This window comes from Telopea speciosissima, chromosome 1, assembly GCF_018873765.1.
Source record: "Telopea speciosissima isolate NSW1024214 ecotype Mountain lineage chromosome 1, Tspe_v1, whole genome shotgun sequence".
Taxonomy (NCBI): domain Eukaryota; kingdom Viridiplantae; phylum Streptophyta; class Magnoliopsida; order Proteales; family Proteaceae; genus Telopea; species Telopea speciosissima.
The window spans coordinates 31,369,117-31,397,066 of NC_057916.1; the positions used below are offsets into that span (position 1 = coordinate 31,369,117).

The 27,950-nt window shown below is 41.2% G+C and overlaps 2 protein-coding genes and 1 pseudogene across 2 annotated transcripts; 2 read left to right on the forward strand and 1 right to left on the reverse strand.

Annotated features, from left to right (window-relative positions):
- Positions 1-1,102: 1,102 nt before the first annotated feature.
- LOC122645524 lies at positions 1,103-3,567 on the forward strand (annotated as a pseudogene).
- A 10,632-nt stretch (positions 3,568-14,199) lies between these two features.
- On the forward strand, positions 14,200-15,846 carry LOC122649024 (cytochrome P450 94A1-like). Its single transcript, XM_043842372.1, has one exon. It carries the CDS (start codon positions 14,217-14,219, stop codon positions 15,786-15,788), a length of 1,572 nt encoding a protein of 523 aa, XP_043698307.1. The 5' UTR covers positions 14,200-14,216; the 3' UTR covers positions 15,789-15,846.
- A 6,253-nt stretch (positions 15,847-22,099) lies between these two features.
- LOC122649023 (cytochrome P450 94A1-like) lies at positions 22,100-23,677 on the reverse strand. The gene has a single exon (XM_043842371.1). The coding sequence runs from the start codon at positions 23,675-23,677 to the stop codon at positions 22,100-22,102; it is 1,578 nt and encodes a 525-aa protein (XP_043698306.1).
- Between the last annotated feature and the right edge of the window lie 4,273 nt (positions 23,678-27,950).

The following is a 27,950-nucleotide window of genomic DNA, read 5'->3' on the forward strand; positions in this document are numbered from 1 at the left end:
TGCAATCATTTTTGGCCATTAGATCTGTTTGTGCCACATGTCGCGCAGTGAAGGTGGCATTGCCGGGAATTGCCAGATTAAAGAATTGGAGAGGATCTTTGTCCTCGCATATCACGGTTCTACGAGACACTTGCTTATACCCCTCCTTCTTCCTGCCACTCCAGTTGCCATTCCCCTATAATTTTCCCTAACTTTTTTTCTTAGCCCTCATTTGTTTGGCGTGGAGGATGGGGCGGAAATGTTTTGGGATTGGGTCCCACTATGTGTCCAATGGTGTAGTGTCTGGAGAATAGGGGTGGGAATTTTTACTTTTTCCCATGAACAACAATTTACCAAAGTCCAACTAATTTGATGGGACTTTGAATAGGATAGAGGTAGGATTTTCAAGTGCCACATCAGTGCACAAATCATTAATGTTAATCCCGAGCTTTCCTATTACCACCCTAAATTAACCAAACAAGGTTGAGATGGGATTTAGAAGTGCAACATTAGTACTTTCCCATCCCAATTGTCCCATCCCACGTAAATCCTCGTCAAACAAACAACCCCTTATTAAATTTAAGATGAGAATATACTTGACTTGACCAGGCTAGGCTGCCTTCGATTCGGTAATACACCCTCAATAATAGCAACACCTTAATGGCTAGGTTGCCTTTTTTTTTTAGTGTAAAAAAAAACCTACATATAACTCAAAGAGAGCAGAAAATCTATACATCATATAAAAGAGGGGGCATAGAGGTTCTATTAGTGATAGAAAAGAGGCTTAAAGAGCGTAGAGTTCGAGACCAGATATTATTTTTGTGCCTGATATTTACACTTGAGAAATTGGAGGTTAATTCAGCTTGTTCAAGACACGAGGGGAGAAGATTCCAAGAAATACACATGTCTTGTTGGGAATTCAAAAGGCCATGTAGATCACGATTATTATGGAATTGCTTCAGTAGTCAAAGTCAATTTAGACAGTCCCTTTTATTTTTCGGCTGTGACCCCATGATTGTAGAAACCTCACCTCCTGGCTTACTTTGTCAAAGATTTCTTGCCTATAAATTCACTACTACAATGCAGAGAAGTGGAGAAACCAGACAAGACAATCAATCTTCTTCTTAACAAGCCCATCATCATGTTTCAGCTCGAGTTCTTAGCTTCTCTACTACTTGTTATTGTCCCACTATTCATCTTCTTCATCAAAACCAGCTTCACTCAAGTGGGAAAGAAGAAGTCTTTATCTCCAGTAGTTTCATCTCAAACAACCACCAAATTCCCCAATTCATATCCATTGTTGGGCCAATCAATTGCCATTTCAGCTAACCAAGAGCGATTCAACCAATGGGCTACTGAACTTCTACGAGATAGTCCTAATGGAAACATCCTCCTTGATCGACCTCTTGGCCATCTTCAGCATGTAACCACTAATCCAGCCAACGTCCAACACATCCTCAAAAACGAATTCTATCTCTACCCAAAAGGAGATTTCTTTAGAGACACCCTCACCAATTTCCTCGGCGATGGCATCTTTATCGTCGACGGCGATAACTGGAGGTTTCAGAGACAGATTTCCAGCCAGGAATTCAACACCAAATCTCTCCGCAAGTTCATTGAAACTGTTGTGGAAGACGAGGTTTTCAACGGACTCCTTCCTCTACTCTCCGATGCTGCTTCTAATAATTATGTACTTGATCACCAAGACATCCTTCAGAGGTTTACATTCGACAACGTCTGTAAAATTGCTTTTGGTTATAACCCGGCGTGTCTGTCTCCTTCATTCCCACAGCCAAAATCAGAATTCGCCGAAGCATTCGAAGCTGCTACTCAGTTGAGCAGCGAGAGGTTTCATTACATATTCTCACCCTTGTGGAAGCTTAAACGGGCACTTGATATTGGGTCGGAGAAACGTCTACGAGACGCAAACGCAACAGTTCGTGAATTCGCCACAACTAGAAACACAGGACCTGCTCTCAAGAATCTTGAACTCTGGCCATTCTAATGAACGTTTTGCTACAGATATGGTGATCAGCTTTATCTTAGTTGGGAGGGATACCACATCGGCTGCCTTGATATGGTTCTTCTTGTTAGTTTCTCGCAACCCTCGTATAGAAGAAGAATTAATGAAGGAGTTGAAGGAGAAGCCAGAATCTCTTGATTACGACCATGTGCATTCGTTGCATGGGTGTAAACATCGTGCTTCACATGGTCGTAATCAAGAGATTCTGGCTTGCCCTTCAACTCCTTCATTAATTCTTCTTCTATACGAGGGTTGCGAGAAACTAACAAGAAGAACCATATCAAGGCAGCCGATGTGGTATCCCTCCCAACTAAGATAAAGCTGATCACCATATATCTGTAGCAAAACGTTCATCAGCATGGCCAGAGTTCAAGATTCTTGAGAGGAGGTCCTGTGTTTCTACTGAAGTTTTCTCTTGGAGCTCTCTTCTCTTTTCTCTGACCATCTTTGTTGCGAATTCACGGTCTGTTGCGTTTGCTTCCCGTAGTGATAACTGATCAACAACTCACCTCCTCACCACACGGACGTGATTATCTTAGTTGTTAAGATAATTCTTATCCTAATCGATTGTTAAGATAAAAATTATCCTAATCTACACTCACACCCAGAACCGTGTACATAGCTCACGTAGCTAGTCCTTATCACGTCACTGTTGTGATCTCTATCATGTAACCCATTCTTCATTATAAATACAAACCAAAGAAGCCTCTGAGAAGGCACTCACAGCAAAACAATCTATTCTTCATTTCTTCATGGTATTAGTTTTTCAGGTTTTCTACACCTGCTAAGTCTCTTTCCCTATCACTCAAACTTCATGGATTCCTCTTCCCATTCTACATCTCCTTTTCCTATTACCAATCTTGCAAACCTTGTTGCCGTCAAACTCGTTGGCGATAACGACTTGCTTTGGCGTGATCAGTTAGAGTCCATTTTTATCAGCTACGATCTCCTCGGCCATGTCGATGGCACAACTCCGGCACCACCTCAACTAACGGAGCCGATACCTGCAACCCCCGCTACCTCTGACTCGCCTGCTGTACCTGCAACACCTGCCCAGCAAAGTCCAGCCTATCATACATGGTTTCAGACCGATCACTTTGTTAGGGCTTGCATCAATGCCACACTGCAGCCCTCCCTTTCCTCTTATATCCTTGGCCAGAGGACTGCCAAGATTGCCTGGGATGCTCTTGCATCTCTGTTTCAACAGCAATCCATGGCAAAGAAGACTTACCTTCGGAACGAACTCCACACAATCACCAGAGGGTCTTCCACCAATAGATTATCTTCATCGCATAAAGTCCACTGCTGATTCTCTTGCAGCTATAAATGAGTCTGTTACAGATTCAGATTTGGTTGGTTTTACTCTCAATGGGCTTGGCACTGATTACACTCCTTTCATCATCAACATTGAAAACCTATCACCACCTATTTCTTTCCATGACCTTCGTGCCAAATTGCTCACACACGAACAACGTCTCCGAAGTGGTTACGGAAACACTGGCAACCCTCTTCCTGATGTTCAATCTCCCACTGCTTTATTCACCACCGTTCCATCTCATCCTTGAAAACCAAAACCGAATTGGTCTTCCAACCCGTCTCCCTCTCCCTTCCGTCCTCCACCTCAAGGCCGCCCATATAACCATGCACCTCCTCTTCTCCCTCAACCACCACACCCTCAACCACCATACTCTCGACCTCAATACCCTACCACGGTCTCTAATCTCAAGTGCCAGATTTGTGCCAAGACTGGTCATGCTGCCAGCAAGTGCTACTTCCACTACTCCCAAAGCCGAAACAATGCTCCCTCGGCTCCATACGCTGGTCTTCACACCACTCCACCAGCAGCACCCCAATACTATGTTGCACCCTCACCCCAGCAACAATCACCCTTGGATTGTCAATGGATTGCGGATCCCGGTGCCACAACCCATATGACATTCGACCCCAATCTATTGCAACAGTCTTTTGCTTATTCAGGTAATGAAAATGTTGTTGTTGGTGACTGTACGGGAGTTTCGATTTCTAGTATGGGTTCAATTCTTATATCCTATTCCACATAGGCTTTACAACTTCAAGATGTTTTGGTTGTTCCTCGCATTGCTACACACCTCATTTCTATCTCCAAGCTCACACGTGATAATGCTTGGTCTGTGGAATTCTTTCCTTGGGGTTTCTCTATCAAGGATCTTCAATCAGGAATGACACTAATGCAGGGTCCACTCCAAAATGATCTCTACACCTTTCCAGCTCCAAACACAAAGGCTATGGCACTACTAGGTACCCATACACCGGCAGCACTTTGGAATCAAAAACTGGGGCACTCATCCTTTCCTATTCTGCGACAACTGCAGCTTCAACACCACATTCCTCATTTTGGTTTCAAAGAATTAAATAAAGTGTGCATCTCTTGCCAACATGGGAAACACCACCGCCTACCCTTTAAAGCATCTGTGCATCATTGCAGCTCCTCCACTGGAAGTGATTCACTATGATTTATGGGGTCCGTCACCCACATTAACTGTAACTGGTTATAGATACTACATTTTTTTTATTGATGAATTTACCCGTTTCACGTGGCTTTATCCAATGCATGTTAAATCTGAGTCTCTTGTTTGCTTTCAATATTTCAAGAAAATGGCGGAAAATATTCTCTCTTACCGCATCAAATATTTTCAAAGTGATGGCGCACTAGAACTCATCAAGGGATCTTTCAAGGAATTTCTCGATTGCTCTGGCATTGTATATCGTATTTCATGTCCTCATACTCAGCAACAAAATGGTATGACCGAACGCAAACATAGGCACATCACCAAAATGGGCCTCTCATTACTGTTACATGCCCATTTGCCACAACAGTATTGGCTTGAGGTCTTTAATACTGCTGTATACCTTATCAACAGGCTGCCAACACCTGTATTGCAATATCGGTCTCCCCATGAGGCTCTCTTTGGCCGCACACCGGACTATAGCACCATGCGTGTCTTTGGATGTCAATGCTTCCCATACCTTGGTCCTTATCGCAGCAATAAGCTATCACCGAAATCCCTACCATGTGTCTTTTTGGGAAACAGTCTTCATCACAAGCGTTACAGATGCTTACATCCTCCAATGAGTACTGCTTCCCATTTGCAGAAACTGGACATCGTGGATCCACTCCACCACCACCCTCCCCCTCAGTGGTCTTACCTTTCCCACCATCCATCAGTTTCCCACTCCCACCACCACCACCTGCCCAACCCACACTACCACGATTACCCAACTCACCTCACCTCACCTCACCCCTCCACCCACACCACACCCAACTCAACCTCCACCTTCACCACACCCGACTCAACCTCCACCACCACCCCTACCCTCCACTAAAACCCACCCCATGGTGCCCTCGCACCCAAGCAGGGACACGCTGCATCAAGCACCCCATCTCTCTTCTTCATACTCGCCATCCCATACCTATGGCTTTCACTGGCACTAATTCCCCATCTCTATTTGAAACCACCACCTACAAACAGGCCAGCCGCCACCGTCACTTGGTCACAGCCATGAAAGATGAGTATGATGCCCTTATTTCCAACAATACATGGTCCTTGGTGCCGCCACCCACATGCGCTAATATTGTCGGGTGTAAATGGGTCTACCATATCAAGACCAAGAGTGATGGATCCATCCAACGCTACAAAGCTCACCTCGTTGCAAAGGGGGTTTTAACCAACAACCTGGCGTCGACTTCACTGACATGTTCGGTTCAGTTGTTAAACCAGCGACCATTCGCATTGTTCTAACCATTGCAATCTCCCGTACCTGACGAATTTGACAACTTGATGTGAAAAACGTCTTTCTACACGGTACCCTACAAGAGGAGGTCTTTAATATGGCTATCACCAAAGCCGGGCTGATGCTTCAATGTTCATATATCAAACGATTGTGGGTCAACTCATTCTTCTTTTATATGTTGATGACATCATCATCATCGGGGACAATGAGAAAGTCACTAATTCCTTCATTGGGAGACTTGGTACTGAATTTGCAATGACGGATCTTGGTGACCTTCATTACTTCTTGGGTATCGAGGTGCAATCCTACCTCTCTAGTTCTTTCTCAAACCAAGTATGCTCTTGAGTTACTGGACAAAACAGGAATGACCGATAGCAAACCCTGCAATACTCCGGTTGTGTCAGGTTCCAAACTATCCTCTGCACAGGGTGATCCCTTACCAGATTCGCAGGAATTTTGGCAAATCGTAGGGGCTCTCCAACACCTCACAATGACTCGGCCTGACCTTACCTATGCTGTAAACCAAGTCTGCCAACATATGCATTCTCCCACATGTGAACATCTTCAAGCTGTCAAACGCATACTGCGGTATGTTAAACACACACTTGGCGCAAGAATCTCTTTAAAAGCCGGACCTCTTAAACTTGTGCTCGCTTACTCGGATGCAGACTGGGCTGGTTGCCCTGATACACAGTGCTCAACCACAGGCTTTTGTACTTATCTTGGGAATAATTTAATCTCCTGGGGTTCCAAGAAACAGCCCACTGTGTCTCGCTCCAACTCTGAGGCTGAATATAAGACCCTCGCTGTCACGGTCTTTGAAATGCTTTGGATCTCTTACCTGCTAGCTGATCTCCACATCGCCATTGATTTTCTGCTCATCTTGGCTTGTGACAACATATCAGCTACCCACATGGCCGCAAACCCCGTCGTTCATGCACGCACCAAACACATTGAAGTCGACTATCACTTTGTTCGTGATTTGGTTATCAACAAGTGAGTTCGGATTCATTTTGTCCGCTCCACTGATCAATTGGCCGATATCTTCACCATGGGCCTGCCATATCCGGTGTTTCGTTTTCATCGCAACAAACTTCTGTGGATTCCACCATCAGTTTGCGGGGGGATGATAACTGATCAACAACCCACCTCCTCACCACACGGACGTGATTATCTTAGTTGTTAAGATAATTCTTATCCTAATCGGTTGTTAAGATAAGAATTATCCTAATCTACACTCACAGCCCAAACCGTGTACATAGCTCACGTAGCTAGTCCTTATCACGTCACTGTTGTGATCCCTATCATGTAACCCATTCTTCATTATAAATACAAACCAAAGAAGCCTCTGAGAAGGCACTCACAACAAAACAATCTATTCTTCGTTTCTTCACGTAGACGTTTTTCGGACCCGATATCAAGTGCACGTTTAAGCTTCCACAAGGGTGGGAATATGTAGTGAAACCTCTCACTGCTCAGTTGGGTAGCAGCTTCGAATGCTTCGGAGAATTCTGATCTTGGCTGTGGGAAGGATGAGGACAGACACGCCGGGTCATAACCAAAAGCAATTTTGCAGACGTTGTCGAATGTAAATCTCTGAAGGATGTCTTGGAGATAAAGTACATAATTATTAGAAGCAGCATCGGAGAGTAAGGGAAGGAGATGGTCGAAGACCTCGTCTTCCACAACAGTCTCAATGAACTTGCGGAGAGATTTGGTGTTCAATTGAGTCATATTAATTTGTAACTCTATATCCAAGGCTTAAGATCAATTGAGTCATATTTGTAAATCTATATCCAACGGTTAAGATCATGAAGTGTTTTAATTCCTTATTGAATGACCTATATGTTCATGGTACTAATAATTTTGGAATTGCAAATCGATTTTCAAAGTCGGCAATACAAACTGCATGTAAATTGATTGTGGACCGAATAATCAAAACCAAATAGAAACTAATAAACTGAACTAGATGCAAAATGATTATGATTTTAGATGATTTCTATCAGGTTCGATTTTAATGTACATCTTGTCAAAATATAAACTGCATCAGAACCAGACCGATTGACACCCTTACATAAAAGAGTATGATTGAAATTAAGTTTAAAATTTAAAATATGAATTTGGACAAAATTTTTCTCCACGGATAGAGGACGGGTCACCCACCATCCTAGGGATCACAAACACCTCCTAGGGTTTAAGTATGTTTCAAAATACTCTCCCAATATCCATTTCAGCCCTTCTCTCACTCCTTTATCGTGGGTGGAGGGAAACTCGGTCCTACAAATTTTAAAGATTTCCTATATATCTAATGGTCAGCAATCATTATTGTTATTTATAGGAAACTTGACCCTATGAATTTTATCATGGGTGGAAAAAAACTCCATCCAACGAATTTTTATGATTCCCTAAATATCCAGTGGTCAGAAATCATTACTGTCTTATATAAGAAACCATATTAAATGTGAGTGACTACAAAACTTAATTTTTTCCTATTTAATAATAAGATTCTAATCGGCAACTGCATGAAAATTTGGCTAATGAATAAGAGGGACAGGCTTAAAGCCCAACTTGATTCATTCTTGCATGACCCATCCAATCGTTTCATGACGATCAAAGGCAATTAACCCCCGTGTTTTGTTTTCTTGAAATCACTGCCATTACTCTCAATGTCAACTCCGTCCGCTGTCAGTTTCGTCAATGGTTTCCTCCGGAAATTTATATATTTTCTTAAGACTCTCTCAGCTCAAAAGGTTTGGGATCATGCCATCCATTTTCATCAGGTTCAAGTAGTATAAGATCTTTTATCCAAAAAAAACAAAAAAAGGGGCGATGTTCTCTGCCCGGAAGTGCAAGGGATTGTAGGCAGCGTCCAGACACATAGGTGAGATGGGACAATCATTTCGATCATTCAGGAGGGCAGGGCGGTCATTTCACCCACCCCCATGTATCTGGGTGCATCCTACGCCTCTTGTGCAGAGAACATTGTCCCAAAAAAATATAGTATAAGATCGGACATAGGATATTTTGATGAGGGCAATTACTTTCACTCTCCTATACTCAACCTGAAAGGACAAGTCCGAGTAGGGGTGTATCAGTAAATTTAGGTTGAGTATAGGGGAGTGATAGTAATTACCCCATATTTGATTTATGGGAAGAAGAACACTACCCCATTGTTTGGTTCTGCACCCATGTGGGGACAATTGGAGCGCATACATGAGCATTAATCAAGGGATTTTTCATTTTATAGGGGTGGAGTAGTCATTTTAAGGGCTATGCCCGAGCGCAAGGGCCACGCAACCAGTTAACATTCTTTTTTTCCTTTAATTATTTATGCCTTAAAAATTGGAATAGAAATAAAAACATTTTTGTTTCTTCAAAATTTATGTTTCTTTTTTAAGTTTTTTATTCAACTTACCTATAAAGTATAAAAGTTTGTTTCATTGATTTCGTCATGGTAAGACTATTAAAGAACGGACTTGGGTCCTCTGTAGCGCAACACAGTGTATTGGGTTGCGTACCCAAGTATTGTGGGTTGTCGGATGATGTCCTACACACTGTGTTGCACAACAGATGAGCCCCATGCATTAAAGAACATACCCACAAATAAAAAATAAAAAAGACTAAAAGCTCATTATCGATATTAATAATGATACTGATATGAATTGTATTGGATTAGAATGGGTGATTTTGCATCCAAGATTTTGATACCATTTATTTTTATTATTTTGCCTTTAAATTTTTCCTAAACCGATCCGGAATTGAACAGGCCGAAACTGATGCATACCTATTACTAAATCCAGGACTAAAAGAAAAGATATAAATAAAAACGATCAAATATAAAATTAAGGCAACTCAAAAGATGATTCACAAATCAGATGTCGCCAATTTCGATTCAAATCAAATACTTCATCTGATCTAAAATTCCGATCACTTTAACAATGATTCAACCGTCTGAACTATTGTTTTGTTAATTTTTTTTCAAGCGATGTTCTCTGTACTGCATCACACGAGGGTGTAGTCTGCACCCAGACACATGGGGAGGGGCGGTCATTTCGCCTACCCCATGTTTCTGGGCACAGTTTGCACCTGAGAATATTTTTCTTTTTCATTTTTTGGAATGGGTAGAATTGAAAGTTGGAACACTTTTCAGAAAATTTATATTTTCGTAGAATGTCTCCATTCTAAAAGTATGGAATCTTGCCACCCACTATTCACCCATGTTAATTATGGATTTAGGAGAAATAATGCCACCCGCTCACACTAGACACGCCGCCCCTGTGCTCTGACACAGAGACGTGCCAGAAGACCACCACACCCTGATCATCCAGGGTTAGATTATATGGTGTAGGAAAATTTTTACATACAATTTTTTTTTTGTTTTTGGGATGGATTGTCTCGTCTAGATGGGTTTCCCATGTGAGAAGCATAGTATTTCTGCCATGTACGTAACATTTCTAATGTGGTAGAAATGTTGTTCTGAGTGATAGACTCAAGTCTCTTATCATATATCAAGTTGGTCAAGATTTGATTTGAATTGAGCATAAATAAAGCATTAGAAAATTTTAGGACTACAAGGTGAAGCACAAACTATCGAAGAAAAATATGGAAGGATATATGATTGAAATTAGATTTGAAATTTCACATCTGATTATCATATATATATATATATAATTTAGACATGGCTGTGTGTGTGTATAACCGACATTAAATGCAGTTAGATTAACATAAATGCCCATCCAAAATGACATAAACATCTCTGTCTCATCAATTTGATGGAGTTGATGAAAGAATTTCCCGTATATGAATATCTTTCCCATTTTTTAAATAGAGTTTTGTATCAAAGACAAACTATTTAATAATGAAGTACTAATCGGCAGCTACGAGATAATTAGGCTAATAAGAGGGATAGGCTCAAAGCCCAACTTGGCTCATATATTGGATGAGGTTGGGCCTCAATCTCAAGCCCAAGTTTGACACAAGGTCCTTATACCCTATATTGGGCGCTTGGTTCAAATTGGTCATGATTCAGAGAACCTGTGATGTTCTTACTTAAATCACTGTCATTTTATTTCAAAGGCATTGAGTGAGTCAATTTCGACCCTAGTCCACCCCCAACTTTGAACAAATTTTAAGGGAAGTATTAATCTCTTGTTTAGATAAGAATTGGAAAGAGAGGGAAAGAGAGAAGCTTTAGGGAAAGAAATCAAATCGATTTCGATGTAACAAGTTTTCTAGCTAGAAACTGAGCGCATAGAGTTAATGGTCATGAAATAGAACATTAAACCGAAAGCTCTCATGTTGTTGGTGGAGACTAGGGCTATAACCGTGTGCCTGTTGAAGAATGAGCAGGTAATTCATAAAAAGTGTGGTTAAGGGAACCCATCAGAGCACAACCCTTATGTTTAGTGGCCATTGTTGAGTTTTGCACCCTGGATAAACTATCGGTGATAAGCTAGAGGAAGGTGAAGATGTCGTCAAGTCATCATGCCCCTCATGCCCTGGGTGACGCACGTACTACAATGGATGGGAAAAAAGTTCACGATCCTGCAAGGGTGAGCTAACTCCAAAATCGCGTCTTCTGTTCAGATTGTAAGCTGCAACTCGCCTGCACGAAACCAAAATTTGCATTCGTTAGTAATCGCTAGTCACCCATACGGATAGTCAAAAATCAGTATCCGGTTCATATTTGCATTCATTAGGAAAATCTGTAATAAAAAAAATGATATCTAGAAACTATCTGAATCCGTTCGAAAGCTAATCGGATGTGAATGTAGATAGTGCTATGTATAATTCTTATCGATTCATTTCATCTTTAATTATAACTCATCTTCTCCATCAAGAACAAACAATATTCAATGCTTTTGTGAGCTCTAATTTTTTTTCTCCTAATTTCTATTTTTAATTTTTAATGATTTGTTGACATTAATTGTTTTTAAGAAATGAAAATAGGCGACCTGACCAGGTTAGGTTGTCTTTGATTTGGTACTACAGTCTGAATAGTAGCAACGCCTTAATAGTTAGGTTGCTTTGCCCTTGATTTGGTAATTATAAAGCAATTGCTTAAAGTGGTCAAAGTCAATTTATTGGGAATATTGTAAGAAGCTGTAATACAACTTCGTTCCATTTTCAGTTGTACTCCTCATGAGTGTTTACCGCTCAAAAAAGAAAGAAAAAAAGTCCCTAGTGTAGAAAACTATTTATATTAAAGATTTGAGCAAGATAAGGGTTATGCATTAAGTATCATAATTTTTCATATAAAAAAAAAGTTTCATAATTTATAATTAATAAAAGAAAAGGGTGTATTCAGGGCACGAGGCTTCCCCTGGAATTTTCAGTAGAAATAGTGGTACTTTAAAAAATACCTAGATGGGATTTGTTGGAGGATTTCTCACTGTTTCTGTGAGGCAAACTGTGTTACGGATAAACTCTCCAAGCATGCTGCTGCTTTCATGACGAATGTCGTTTGGAATGGTGCTCTAGATTTTGTACATACAGACATCTCTTAAGATGCTTCTTCAAGACTAAGATTCCGTTTCACATAACTATGGGGATTTCGGGCTAAACTGGTAATTTTCTGGTGGTGTTTTGCCTTCCGCTAATGGTCATGTCGAAGGTGGAAAAGTGAATCACTTTTCATTGTAATCTCTATTTTCTCATTCTTATTAATATACTCCACTACTAATTTTTAGCCAAAAAAAAAAAAAAAAAAATGCACGAGGCTTCTGTCACTAGTAGGTTTGGGAAGGGTCATAATGTATGTAGCCTTATCCTTGCTTTTGCAAAGAAACTGTTTTGAGACTCAAACTCGTGACCATTTACTAGGTCACAATGGCAACCTTTACATTTAATAACCATTAATTAAATATATAAAACATATTCGTATTTAAGTGAAAATTATTTTATTTCCTTCTTGTGTAAAAACAACATTAAAATGATGAAAAAAAGAAAAAAGAAAAAAGAAAATCCAGCTCATCCCAGCCTAACATGGTTGCACCCTTAGTATAAACCTGGAATCATGGATCAGCTGATTCAATCTTGAGTCAAAAAGGCCATAAGAATGTATGACGTCTTGAAAGTAATTGGTATCATTATTCATGCCGGTCAATACACTCTATCCTATACCTGGAATCGAGTTGCCTAATACTTGCAGAGTGATCATTTCCCTCCCTTTCATTTTTTTATCCTGACAATAGTTATGGTCTATAATAATCACTTGCATGTAATGTACCTCTTGGCTTCTCCATAGATTGAACAATCATGATTCCTGATACTCAAATTTTTATTTTCTGTAAATTTTACTATATTTGTAAATTTTTCATAATTTAATTATATTTATTGTATGGTGAAAGATTCGCCGGTTGACATACCATGTACTTTTTGGAGTTGATCCAAAGAAAAAAAAAAAAATAGAGGATAGTTTTGACAATTCATCCTATGGAGAACAGAATTTATTCTATTTGAATGGTCTGATGATCCAGATCATGTAATCCATTAAGATGGTGGACGATAAAACTTTTTTGGAAAAATTACTGGATTCTGCTTTCCTCTTACAAAACCATATACTTATTCTTTCAGTTTACAAAAATACAATGTGTTGGGTGTGGGTTTATAAAATTAGCTAAAGAAAAAGTTTCCTACCTCATCTAAAGAAATTTTTTGACAGTTTTACGTCCACCACATACCCCTCCTTTTTCCTCCTGCCACTCCAGTTGCCATTCCCCTATAATTTTCCCTAACTGTTTTTCTTAACCCTCATTTGTTTGGCGTGGAGGATGGGGTGGGAATGTTATGGGATTGAGTTCCACAGTGTGTCCAATGATGTTGTGTGTGGAGAATAGGGGTGGGAATTTTTACTTTTTTCCATAAACAGCAATTTACCAAAGTCCATCTAATTTGATGGGACTTTGAATAAAATAGAGGTAGGATTTTCAAGTGCCACATCAGTGCACAAATCATTTAATGTTAATCCCGAACTTTTCTAAGTTTACCATCCTAGATTAACCAAATAAGATTAGGGTGGGATTTTGAAGTGACACATCAGTATTTTTCCATCCCAATTCTCCCATCCCTAAGTCTCCGTCAAACAAATAACCTCTTATTAAATTTAAGATAAGAATATCCTTGACCTGACCAGGTTAGGTTGCCTTTGATTCGGTAATACACCCTACATAGTAGCAACGCCTTTATTTTTTTGTTTTATTAAGTGGCAACGCCTTAATGGCTAGGTTGCCTTTGATTTGTTAATTATTATGGAATTGCTTCAGTAGTCAAAGTCAATTTAGACAGTTCCTTTTATGTTTAGGCTGTGACCCCATCAGCGTAGAAAACTCACCTCCTGGCTTACTTTGTAAAAGATTTCCTGCCTATAAATTCACTGCTACGATGCAGAGAAGTGGAGACACCAGACAAGACAATCAATCTTCTTCTTAACAAGCCCATCATCATGTTTCAGCTTGAGTCCTTAGCTTCTCTTCTACTAGTTATTGTCCCACTGTTCATCTTCTTCATCAAAACCAGCTTCAGTCGAGTGGGAAAGAAGAAGTCGTTATCTCCAGTAGTTTCATCTCAAACAACAACCACCAAATTCCCCAAGTCATATCCATTGTTGGGCCAATCAATTGCCATTTCTGCTAACCAAGAGCGATTCAACCAATGGGCTACTGAACTTCTTCGAGATAGTTCTAATGGAAACATCCTCCTTTATCGACCTCTTGGCCATCTTCAGCATGTAACTACTAATCCAGCCAACGTCCAACACATCCTCAAAAACGAATTCTATCTCTACCCAAAAGGAGATTTCTTTAGAGACATCCTCACCAATTTCCTCGGCGCTGGCATCTTTAATGCCGACGGCGATAACTGGAGGTTTCAGAGACAGATATCCAGCCATGAATTCAACACCAAATCTCTCCGCAAGTTCATTGAAACTGTTGTCGAAGACGAGGTCTTGGACCGTCTCGTTCCTCTCCTGTCTGATGCTGCTTCTAATAATTACGTACTTGATCTCCAAGACATCCTTCAGAGGTTTACCTTCGACAACGTCTGTAAAATTGCTTTTGGTTATGACCCGGCGTGTCTGTCTCCATCATTCCCACAGCCAAAATCAGAATTCGCCGAAGCATTCGAAGCTGCTACACAGTTGAGCAGTGAGAGGTTTCACTACATATTCCCACCCTTGTGGAAGCTTAAACGTGCACTTGATATTGGGTCGGAGAAACGTCTACGAGAAGCAAACGCAACAGTTCGTGAATTTGCAACAAAGGTGGTCAGAGAAAAGAAAAGAGAACTCCAAGAGAAGAAATCTTCACTAGAAACACAGGACCTCCTCTCAAGAATCTTGAACTCTGGCCATTCTGATGAACGTTTTGCTACAGATATGGTGATAAGCTTTATCTTAGCTGGCCGGGATACCACATCGGCTGCTTTGATATGGTTCTTCTTGTTAGTTTCTCGCAACCCTCGTGTAGAAGAAGAATTAATGAAAGAGTTGAAGGAGAAGCCAGAATCACTTGATTACGACGATGTGAAGCACGTAGTTTATACCCATGCAGCGATCTGCGAAACCATGAGGTTGTACCCACCGGTACCAAATGACACAAAATTCGCAGCCGCCGACAATGTTCTGCCGGATGGTACCTTTGTAAAGAAGGGAGCTGGAGTGACATACTTTCCCTATGCAATGGGGAGGATGGAGAAGATATGGGGCAAAGACTGCATGGAGTTTCGACCAGAGAGGTGCCTTGAGAAAGAGGAAAGCTCTCCTTCTGGGAAGGTGAAGTTTGTGGGAAAAGATCCATACACATATCCAGTGTTCCAAGCAGGTCCAAGGGTGTGCTTAGGGAAAGATATGGCGTTCTTGCAGATGCAGAGGATAGTTGCAGGTGTGATGCAGAAGTATCGGGTGGTGCCGGCGGAGAAGGAATTTGATCCGCTTTTCGTTTCTTACTTGTCCTCCAAAATGAAAGGAGGTTTTCCAGTGAGGATCGAGGAGAGGAAGGTTGCATCTAGTGAATAGTTAATCTGTGTTTAAGCTTATAATGATGCTCTGTTAACTTTGTTTGATAAGGCATAATGGGAAATCCTTTACTAGTTAAATCCGTAGTATAGAATTTGGATAACTTTCTATTTGTGAATTGTAATAGTCCATGTTTGTTTGTTTGTTTGGGAAAGAAATAAATAAACAAGAAAAAAAAAATAGAAATATTTTATTTTATCTACTTTCTAATTATTTTTTTTTCAATGAAGAATTAAAAAAGGGGGAATTTCTTAGATCTAGGGGACTTAAAAAAAGATTTACAAAACTGGAAAGCAAAAATTATGTTTTACATTTGCAAGTTATACTGTTGAAAAGATTTACTTAATTCCCATCTGAGTAAAAAAACATAAAGGAAAAACCTAGAATACCCCTTACATCGTGTTTTTTTTCTCCTTTCTTCTTCCTTGGACGAGCAACCACTCCCTCTTCCCTCTTCCCTCTTCCCTTCCCCCCCCCCCCCCCCACGCCCCGCCCCCCTTCCTGCAATCCCACCCCTCAGTCCCGCACCAACCCATTACCACACGTCTAAATAACACCCATAGGGAGAGCCACAGCCAGACCTACGGCTTTATTTACATACCAACAAAAACAAAAAAAAGTAGAAGGGTGCTTCCCATGTGGTTTGGACAGCCATGCGTGAATGATTCACAGAACATTTCTCCGTGTTTCGTTTTACCTATTTTTCTTAAACTTACAATGAAGAAAATCGATTCTCAAAATTCAAACTGACTTTGAAATCTGTAAATAAGTGTGCCCTCTTCAAACCTCTTTGATATTCTGTAATTCTTTGTTTTTAATCTGAATATATAGTGATGCTGAAAATTTAAATTGTCTTAATTGAAATGCTTAATTTGTTCTAGTAGACGCATAGTAGCCAAATTGGTTGGGGATGAATGAGATCCATAGAGCCTAATGTCATCTATGCTATTGTGTTTTATAACAATGGTCAGCATTCCTTGCAACTACACGAAGACACCAAAGAGCCATAGAGCCAAGATACAAACAAAACATACCAACAGGAAGCAGTTCTACCAGTGGAGCAGGTTTGTAGGGATGGAAGGGGTGGGGTGGATTTGCGGGGGAGGGAGTGGGTAGGGGAAGAGTCGAAAAGATCGGGAGAGGGAGGGAGGGGTGGGTTTGTTAGAGGTGGAGGTAGAGGTGCGGGGCAGGTTAATTTGCAGGGAGGAGGGAGTGATTGCCGTCGAAGGAAGAAGACGAAGAAGAAGAAAGGAGAGAGAGAGAAGGATGTTGGGACTTGCGGGTATTTTAGGTTTTTCAGTTACCTTTTTATACTCATATGGGGATTGGGTAAATCTTTTCACCAGTATAACTTGCAAATGTAAAACATAAATTTTACTTTTCAGTTGTGTAAATCTTTTTTTTATCCAGCTCTAAGAAATTCTATCTCTCTCTTCTAAATTTGAAATCATCTTTACTACTTAATCCTTAACTTTACCGTATATCACTATATTGTACTCAAAAAGATTTTTTTCAATGTCTCCACAAGGGGTTTACAGGACCCCACAAGGAGGCAAGGTGAAGACCCGAAGGGGGTCACTAGGAGCTCACAGGGGCCACCTTGGAAAACGACTAACTCCAACTTGTGGTGTATATGCCGGAAAATTATCACCCCTAGTACTACTGGGGGTGTTGTGCGCATCGTGCGGCGTAGCACCTCCCATATGTGCACAAGTGGGCCCCACCGTGCACACATGGGCTGTGCCGCAGATGATGCACACATCACCCTAGTAGTACCGGGGCGATAAAGATCCGTATATGCCAAGAACCTATGCTGCAAGTCATCCTCACTTGGGGTTACGGGGCCCCTGCACCACAAGGAGGCAAGGAGAGGACCCATTAAGGATGAGGATCGTCTACGACGCTGCCGTAGCGACCATAGCGGCGCACTAATGAGGCGCGGTGCAATGGCCGCCTTACCCCTGCCCGAGCAAGGGTAAGGCGGTCATTGCACCGCGCCTCATTAGTGCGCTGCTATGGCTGCTACGGGCAACAGGCAGTAGACGATCTGGATTCACCCATTAATCAATTCGACTCGTCTACTTCCACCTGCCCATACTGCCATGTGTGCCCCGCACACAAGCAAGGCAGAATGTACCACCTTACCCTTGCCCAAGCGCCTTGCCCGAGCGGGGGCAAGGCGATACTTTCCACCGCGCTTGTGTGTGGGGGTGCACGGCAAGACCAGGCAGGCAAAAGTAGGGGAGTCGAATCCCCCATTAATGGTTCACAGGACCAAAGTTTTACTGCTACAGTTAATGGAGTGGGTGTTTTTGTTACTTTGGTCAAGCCTTAGGCGAAAACTCACGGATAAAAGTGTAATTAAGTCATACCTCAGGGGAGGCATGTGTAATTTATGTTTTTTTTTATTTTTAAACCCTGATATTAATAGATTAAGATTACCAAATTCGCATCTAAATTTGCTTTATTTTATCTTAGAGGATCAGTTAGGTAATATCAGCTAACAAGGGTAGCTTTTTTTTTTTTAATTGGAGAATGGGACATGGTTGTAGGGGAACAAGCATGGAAGAGAGAGGAGACGAATGAATAAGCAGCCATTCCTGTCGGATTAGATATTGCAAAACCCAAGCAGAAGCTACCAATTCAGCCTTTGTTTCTTTGAGACATGAGAATCTCTCATGAATCATTTTTTTTTTTGGATTTAATTTCTTGTTTAATTATTTGTAATATAATGTGAATTGATAAGAATATTTTAGGATTATATAATATTATTTAATCATGTTTTATAATCAAATCTAAATGAATAGGATAATATTCAGTCTAAAATTTAAATATCCATATTTGCATCGAATGGATTCAAATAGTTTTCAGAAACTAATTTTTTAAATACATAATCTCTACTATCCATTTATGTCCATAATCAGGATAAGCCAAAACTCTTTAGGGATCCCCTAAGGGTGTAATATTTGCATCACCCCTCTAGCATACAGAAGCCATATTAATGAATTTGGGTGTGTAATAGCTTCCTAGCATCTAACCTTGAACTTACCAGAGATCTGGAGAAGACATTGCCTTATCCATTGTTGAATCAAATATAGGCCTCTCCTCCCAAAAGGAGAGGAAGACACATTTATGGGTCCTAGACCCTCAGTTAGGTGCCGACTCCTAAAAGTAAGAACCTTTATCCCTCTCTCCCAACCCTGGATCGTCGAGTTCTGAACTCCGCATTTTTGGATACAGATCACGATTTTGAAAGAGGATGAAAAAAAAACCTTCTACCTACAGAGGCAATGCCGAAGGTGGTCTTTGAAGGCATTCTAGAGTCTCGTTCTCTACTGATGGGAATGATGAAGGTGGAATTACAAAGGCTTTTGTATTTTTTTTCTTCTTTCGTCTTGATATGCTTGGAGTTTAATCATGTACATGTTTTAATTGTATAATTTTCTTTTCTTAACCTCTAGAGACCAAAAAAAACGAAAGAAAATTTTCATGTACCACCCCTGTGGTATCATGTAATTATAAACACACCCCTCACTTTTAGAAAATTCTACGTACCCCCTGAGGTTCACAAAAGTTAACACATGCCCCATTCCATTAGTTTATGACTAATAACGTTAAAAATATGGGATGAACTGACAAAATTGCAATTGACACATAAAAAAATTCCTGCAACTCATCTTCCCCAAATTGTTTGGGGTTTGAAAAAAGAGAAGATGAGTTGATATATCAAGCATCCATGGAAGGCCATCAATCCATCACACATGAACGCACACGGAGAATAGGAGAGGGAATGAAAATTGGATACGTACACAAGTATTTAATTGACGAACAAAGCTGGAGAAATTGTTGTGCTTGAAATACTTAATTTGGGAGCAAATCCTTGGCGAAATCCGCAGGTTTCTAGACAACGAAGGTAGTACCAGTATCGTTCCATGAGATGACATCGTCAGTGCTGGAATCCTCCAACAATACTCTTTGTTAAGAATGGTGCCGACAAGCATCTCTGAGCCATCTTCTCCCTTTCACAAATTTGAATTTGAAGTAACTAAAAATCCTAACAAATATAATAGAGCTAGAGCTCCTACAAGCAAGACTCTTCTAAATTGAAAGGCGAGAGATGTTTAAGAAGAGGAGGAGGTACGGGGAATAGAAAAGAAGGAGAGCAGTCCAGAATTTCCAACCCCAGCAATAAAATCCAGTCACTAATAAACCTGAATTCATGAGATCCCAGTGAGTTCGAGAGAAACCAAACCATCATATTGCCTATTTCCTTCCATCACTCCTAATGAAGATCCCAGTTCCGCAGAGACACGACCATAATAACTATACCTGCTTTGCCCCCCCCCCCCCCCCTCTTCAGATTAAGGATTCAAATAGATTGACGAGAGAGAAATTGATTAACGATTTGTTGAGGTCAAGAAGAACAGACACGAAGAAGGAATGAATTAAAAGCTCTGCAAGAAAGAGAGATAGAGAGATAGAACAAAAAGTCCCAAAAGAGCAAAAGGTAAGAGGGAACAGAGAATGATCTTTCTTGATAGAAATACTCACTTCACTCAATATCTAATACCGATTAGAATCGGCCGAGAATACCAACTCAACTTCCTTTTTTCAAATCCTAGACGATTTGGGGAAGAAAAATTGTAGGTTTTTTTTTTTTTTTTTTTCTTCAAAGGCAATTTTGTCAGTTTATCCCTTGTTTTTAACGTTATTAATCATAAACTAACGGAATGAGGGCATTTGTTAACTTTTGTGGAACTCAAGGGTATACGTAGAATTTTCCAAAACTGAGGAATGTGTTTATAATTACGTGATACCTCAAGGGTGGTACGTGAAAATTTAAGTATAAAAATTAGAACGGGAGTTCAAACCCATTTCAATCCCATCCCCCTATTTATTGATGTAAATGCTGCCCTATTATTTATGCTATCCCCATCCAAATGATTATATGATCCATAGAACCTGCCATGTTCTTAATTAAATCACGGTCATGATTCAGAGAACCTGTCATGTTCTTATTTAAATCACTATGCTTTTATTTCAAAGGCATTGAGTGAGTCAATTTCGACCCTACTCCCCCCAACTTTAAACAAATTTTAAGGGAAGTATTAATCTCTTGTTTAGATAAGAATCGAAAGAGAAGGAAAGAGTGAGAAGTTTTAGGGAAAGAAAACAAATAGATTTCGATATTTGTTTGTGGTCTCTACCCTTGTTTGCGGTTTCGTCTTATCATAAGATGTTAGTTGGGTGACCTAATATCGATCATGTGGTAGATTAGTTTTTTTTCTGGGTAAAATGTGGTAGATTAGTTAGGGCTTAAATTTTAGTTTATAAACAGGTTGCATGGTATATATGTTAATTACTTGTCACATTTCATGTCGCAAGTATATAAGCTTTAAAAATTCATAAAAATGTATGGGAGAAAATAATTGAGTTTTAATATGAAAAGTGACAATTTTGTCTTATATAGTTTGTCGTTGTTTTCCTCACCTTCTTGACTATAAGGGGCATAACTTGGGCTGCGTTAGGCTAATCGGAGTAAATAGATTTCAGTCCCTAATAATAAGTCAGAGTAGGATGTTAAAATATTGTCCTAATGTCAAGATCATGGTAAAATCTGACTGGCTTAGATATTAAACAACTTAGATTTTGTGGGCTTTATTTGACTGATAATTGATTTTTTTTTTCCATTTATTTTGTATCTTAGAGTCAACTTTTTGAATACTATAATGGGTCCGTAAAGCTTTTCTTAATAATAGTGATAAACACGAATTCTACGTTAACGGTGAATTTCTGAGAATAGTAAGTGAGGTTTATCTTTTGAAAAATATGGGCAAAAGATCTTTGGTTGATCGTGTGACCCTGCACCAGCATAGGAGTCAATGAGAATTTTTTTGTTAAAAAATCGTATATATGGATGGAGTCAATGAGACAGCGCACATAGGGCATCAATATGTATGAGATTTTCCATTAATTGGGGGTGGTAATTTCATTGGTTAAGAATATATAGAAATTTTTTTTTTTTTTGATTGAGAAACAAACAATTATAAATTATAAAACTAGATAAAAAAATTAAAATATTTCTATTTTAAATATCTTCTTTATTAATTTGTTTGTTGTGAAACAATCAATCTAACATTATTGGCCTATTACAAACAGAAAAATTAGAATCCAAACTAAGTAGGATTTAACAAGCGAAAGGAATTTCCCTAGCTAGCTTTATCCCCCTTAATTAATTATCAAAGAAAACAGAGCACTTGTTTGAAGCTCAAACAAAAAACAAAAAAAAAACAGATTCACGTGCTACTCGATCACTTTCTCTCTTCGATCCTCACCGGAAAACCTCCTTTCATCTTGGAAGACAAGTAAGAAACGAAAAGCGGATCGAATTCCTTCTCGGCCGGCACCACCCGATATTTCTGCATCACACCAGCAACTATCCTCTGCATCTGCAAGAAAGCCATATCTTTCCCTAAGCAGATCCTGGGACCTCCTTGGAACACTGGGTATGTGTATGGATCCTTTCCCACAAACTTCAATTTGCCTGCAGAAGGTGAGTTTTGGGTTTCGGTTTCCTCCTTGTCAAGCCACCTCTCCGGCCGAAACTCCATGCAGTCTTTGCCCCATATCTTCTCCATCCTTCCCATTGCATAGGGAAAGTATGTTACTCCCGCTCCCTTCTTCACAAAGGTACCGTCGGGGAGAACATTGTCGGCGGCTGCGAATTTTGTGTCATTTGGGACCGGCGGATACAACCTCATGGTTTCGCAGATGGCTGCATGGGTGTAAACTACGTGCTTCACATGGTCGTAATCAAGAGATTCTGGCTTCTCCTTCAACTCCTTCATCAACTCCTCTTCCACACGAGGGTTGCGAGAAACTAACAAGAAGAACCATATCAAGGCAGCTGATGTGGTATCCCGGCCAGCTAAGATAAAGCTGATCACCATATCTGTAGCAAAAAGTTGATCAGAATGGCCAGAGTTCAAGATTCTTGAGAGGAGGTCCTGGGTTTCTAGTGAAGATTTCTTCTCTTCCAGTTCTCTTCTCTTTTCTCGCACAACCTTTGTTGCGAATTCACGGACTGTTGCGTTTGCTTCTCGTAAACGTTTCTCCGACCCGATATCAAGTGCCCGTTTAAGCTTCCACAAGGGTGGGAATATGTAGTGAAACCTCTCGCTGCTCAATTGGGTAGCAGCTTCGAATGCTTCGGCGAATTCTGATCTTGGCTGTGGGAAGGATGAGGACAGACACGCCGGGTCATAACCAAAAGCAATTTTGCAGACGTTGTCGAATGTAAATCTCTGAAGGATGTCTTGGAGATCAAGTACATAATTATTAGAAGCAGCCTCGGAGAGTAAGGGAAGGAGACGGTCGAAGACCTCGTCTTCCACAACTGTTTCAATAAACTTGCGGAGAGATTTGGTGTTGAATTCATGGCTGGAAATCTGTCTCTGAAACCTCCAGTTATCGCCGTCGGCGTTAAAGATGCCATCGCCAAGGAAATTGGTGAGAGTATCTCTAAAGAAGTCACCTTTTGGGTAGAGGTTGAATTCGTTTTTGAGAATGTGTTGGACGTTGGCCGGGTTAGTGGTTACGAGCTGAAGATGGCCAAGAGGGCGATGTAGGAGGATGTTTCCATTGGGACTATCTTGAAGAAGTTGTGTAGCCCATTGGTTGAATCTCTCTTGGTTAGCAGAAATGGCAATTGATTGACCCAACAATGGATATGATTTCGGGAATTTGGTGGTGGTTGTTATTTGAGATGATGATGATGATGAAGACTTCTTGATCTTTCGCAGTTGAGTGAAGCTGCTAGTTTTAAGGAAGAAGAAAAAGAGTGGGAAAATGACTAGTAGAAGAGACGCTAAAAACTCAAGCTGAAACATGATGATCGATGGATGGGCTTGTTGTTATGAAGATCGAAGACAATTACTTCTCTGCCTGAATCGTAGTACTACTTAGTGATTTTATAGGCCAGAAAGCTTTGACAAAGTCAGTTAGGAGTCAAGTTTTCCACCAATTTGGATCCTCCACACTCATTGAGTCATTGGTAAACGAAAGGAACAGACTATATTGACTATGACTATCAAAGCAATTCATCCTCAATAATTAAAAAAATCAATAAAGGCAATCTAGCCATCAAGGCGTTGCCAGTATTCACTGATACCACATTATCAAAGGCAACCTAATAAATGAGCCTCAGTCAGGTCAAGTATATTCATTCCTTAAATACAATAAATGTATATAAACCATTAAAAGTAAAAATATAAAAATAATATACGTGGGAAAATTGAGGGAAAAAAAAATTTATAGTTTCACAAATCTATGAATTTTGATCGTTCAATTTATGGACCAGGGATCCTCTACAATATCGGCGGGGCGGCAGTGCACATCTGACGGCACAGTAGAGGCCAGGTGGCACACATGGCACACATGACCTCTGCTGTGCCATCGGATGTGCACTGCCGCCCCGCCGGTTTTGTAGAGGATTTTTATCCATGGAGAAGAAGAGATTTATTAACCCATGACATGACCCGTTAGAGTGTCAGCCTTAGAGATTTGATCCATCAAAGTGTCGACCTTAGTGACTCGATTAGTTAGAGCGTTAAGTCTTTTTTCCCCATACAAAAAGGGGAAGGCAGGTGATTAGGGTTGCTTGATTCCTGTCCAATTTTCGTCTTTCATATGAATATCTGATATGGAGAATCGTAGTCCACATTAGGCCAAGTTTTAACAATGCTTGGAGTTCTCTTACCCCAATTGTTGATTGATGATTGGCATAAAAACCATCGGATTGGTAGCAAAGAGTGTCATCCCTCAAAAAAATATCATTTTGGCCAAGACAGAGTGCCATTGATAGATGATCAAGGCCATACGACTAACCCTGGAACCTTTGGTTCAAGGTCACACGGCTAGCCTTGGATCCTTAATTTAGTTCAAGATCATGCAGCCAGCCCAAATCCTTCAGTCGAAGGTCACAAAGCCCCAGATCCTGCGTTTCAAGATCACATGGTTACCCCTGAATCCTTTGGTTCAAGGTCACATTGCTACTCCCAGATCCTTTGGTTCAAAATCGTAGGCTACTCCTAGATCCCTTGGATTAAGCAAAATTTGGATAGGTAAAAGAAGAACGCCATTCCTACCTAGCACCATTTTTGTTTTTGGTAGAAAAGAGGACTACCTAGAACCATTTAGAATGACCAAAAAGGGAGTCATTCTAAATAGGTGACACTTCCTATTGGAGACTCCAGTAAGTATTTGACCTCTCTCTACACGGCTTTTTCCTCTCCTTCTGAGAGTTATTTTATGTCACTTACAATGGAACTTTAGGACCTCCAACAAAAGCTGGATGAACCTATCTCACAATTTTTGCAACGTGCTAAGTCCATTGCCGCCAAACTGAATGTTGCTGGCCAACCTCTTCGTCCAAGTGCTTTCAATCTTCACATTTATAGGGGCTTGAAACCTGAATTTCGCGACATGATGTCCTCTCTTCTTATGTAGACTGATCCTATCTCCTATGATGATCTTCATGGTATGTTACTAAGTCACGAATTTCTTCATGGAACTACTTTGCACAAGCTTGCCCTTATTGACTCTCCAACAGCTCCTGCCTCACCTATTGCGAACACTGCTCAACACTCCTCTTCCACTACTACCGTTGTTCACTCCCTTCCAACCGTGGTGGCAGGGGTGGTTTGGGCCGTGGTGGACCTCCTGACCAGAACTATGGACGGTTTGGTGCCAATAAATGTGAGGGACAGACCCATGAGCAAGGAAGGAGAGACCAGTGTCAATGATGTGCTGATGGAGACGTTCAACGACTCCCTGCTGTTCATGGGTATGAGAAGCAGAAAGGCGATGGGAAATTCCAATTTTTGTAAAAATTAGAAAATATTCAGAAATTACATGTTTTAAGTAGATATGCAAGACCTAGGTGGTTTCCTTTGTTTTCTGGCTCTAGGCTTGATCAACAAGGAGGTGGCGGCGCCACCACTGCCGACGTATGCTTCGGTGGCCAAGCCGCCTTCTCTCCCGAAGATCGCTGGTTTACCATCGCCGGTTAGGGATGGAACGCTAACAAGAATTAAGATTCCCCAAGTAGCGTACGTTGCACAACTCAATAAGCTTAAGCACTCTCTGCTTGGGAGGCTAAATTTCAGGTTTACCACCATGGCGAAGCTGCGTGAAGCCTCTCAGGACTGGGGCCTGAAGGAAGGAGTCCTCATGAAATCCCTCGGCAAAGGATTTGTAATCTTCAGCTTCAAGAACTCGGAGGACATGACTTACATGTGGAGACGAAGCCCGGTCCGTGTTGATGGCCAAGCAATACGTTTCCAGCAATGGAGAAAAGATTTTAAGGTTGATGAACAGATGGTCACACATAGGCTCTGCTGGATTCGCTTTCCTAACCTGCCACAAGAGTATTGGCACGAGCACATTCTCTTATCGATTGCTAAGGCCGTGGGGAGGCCGTTAGCCATTGATCGAAGGACCAGAGACTCCCAATACGGCCACTTTGCATGGGTGTGCATTGACATCGATGATTCACTACCACGGGTGGACGAGGTTTTCGTGGAGCGTGAGCAAGAGGGTTCTCTTGAGGTGTTCGTGTTCAAACAGGAGGTTGTGTTTGAAGAACCTCCCTCTCGCTCCGTCAGTTGCCGTCGTTTTGGTCACAGGGTAGATTCTTACCCCAACAAGGTGAGTGACAGTCTAATGGTCGCCGAGATCCCAGGCGTACACTATATCGATCATCCACCAGTAAGGAGGCAGTGGCAAGATTGGCGTCCAAGGGTACCTCCGGCAGCCCAAGTAGCATCGCCGGATATTACGCATGATTCCTCGGTTCCTTAGGAGGGGGAGGGACATGTGGCAGCTTCATTGGGTGACAACTCACAAGTAGTACTTCACAAGGAATTGAATTCTGGTTGCATGCGTAACACACTCCCCCAATCTGGCAGTCCCTCTTGAGTGGATAACTCACTATCTAATTCAAACTCTAAGAATCAGAGTGGAAATAGGTCGGGTAACCATGCACACGTTCACAGTGAGGAGGGCTACGCGTTGGTGCAATGACCTGGTCTAGGTTCTGAGCTACTTGAATTGAACCGGGTTGACTCGGATGGACGCACTTACTCAGAAGAGGGTGAATTGCAGGTGGTTTTATCACCCATCTCGGTGCACAACTGCGATGATAAATCACCTGGCCACGGGGCATGAGGAGCAAAGTGCTACACGAGTTCCTTTCACGACAGTACCTCGTTGTAAGCAGGGGCGACACAAGCATCTTGAGCCAGCCAATATCATCACCAATGCACGTCGACAAGGGAAGTTTAACAAGGAGGTTGAAGCCGTGGTTGTGAGTTTGCAGACTCTGCCACAAGAGGGCGTTTTGAACAAGCGCCAATCTGAATCACCCACTCTTTAACCATGAGATGCTTCTTTTGGAATATAAGAGGGGTAGGAAATCCTAAGGCTAAAGGTCACCTGCGACTGTTGGTGAAGGAATGCAACCCTGACGTTCTGTGTCTTGCAGAACCTAAGATAAAGGCTGAAGATTGCCCAAGAAGCTTCTTCGTGTTGATGGGGATGTGCGCGAATGTTTTTACAAACCATAAGGATGAGGGGCTTCCAAACATCTGGGTTTTATGGAAAGCAGGTCTGAGCAAGCCATTTGTGATTCTTGAGTCCAGCCAGCACCTCACTTTACAAGTGGAGGTGAATGGGATAAAAAGCTTCGTTATGGTGGAGTATGCGAGCTGTATGAGAACGACAAGGAGGCAGCTATGGTGCGACCTATCTTCTCTGGTAGGCATGGCTTGCCCCTGGTTAGTGATAGGAGACTTTAATTCATACTCAAATGCGAATGAAAAGAGAGGCCCAGGGCGGTTCAATATGGGATCAGCAGAGGAATTTGTAGCTATGGTGGAATCCTCATCTCTCACGCCAATCCCTTCGACGAGCAGCAAATTTACATGGTCTAATAATCGAAGGGTTGGTAATGTGCAGGCGGTTCTGGACCGCAGTTTTTGCAATGATTTTTGGTGGCAGAAATATGCAAACACAATGCAGCAAGTACAAGTGAGGGGTACGTCAGATCACTCCCCCCTGCTGGTTTTTTGCGAAGATATTCCTCGCCCCTCCAATATGTCTTTC

Bases quoted from the DNA above. Each gene is read 5' to 3' on its own strand.
- LOC122649024 (XM_043842372.1), top strand. From the start codon at position 14,217: ATGTTTCAGCTTGAGTCCTTAGCTTCTCTTCTACTAGTTATTGTCCCA.
- LOC122649023 (XM_043842371.1), bottom strand. From the start codon at position 23,677: ATGTTTCAGCTTGAGTTTTTAGCGTCTCTTCTACTAGTCATTTTCCCA.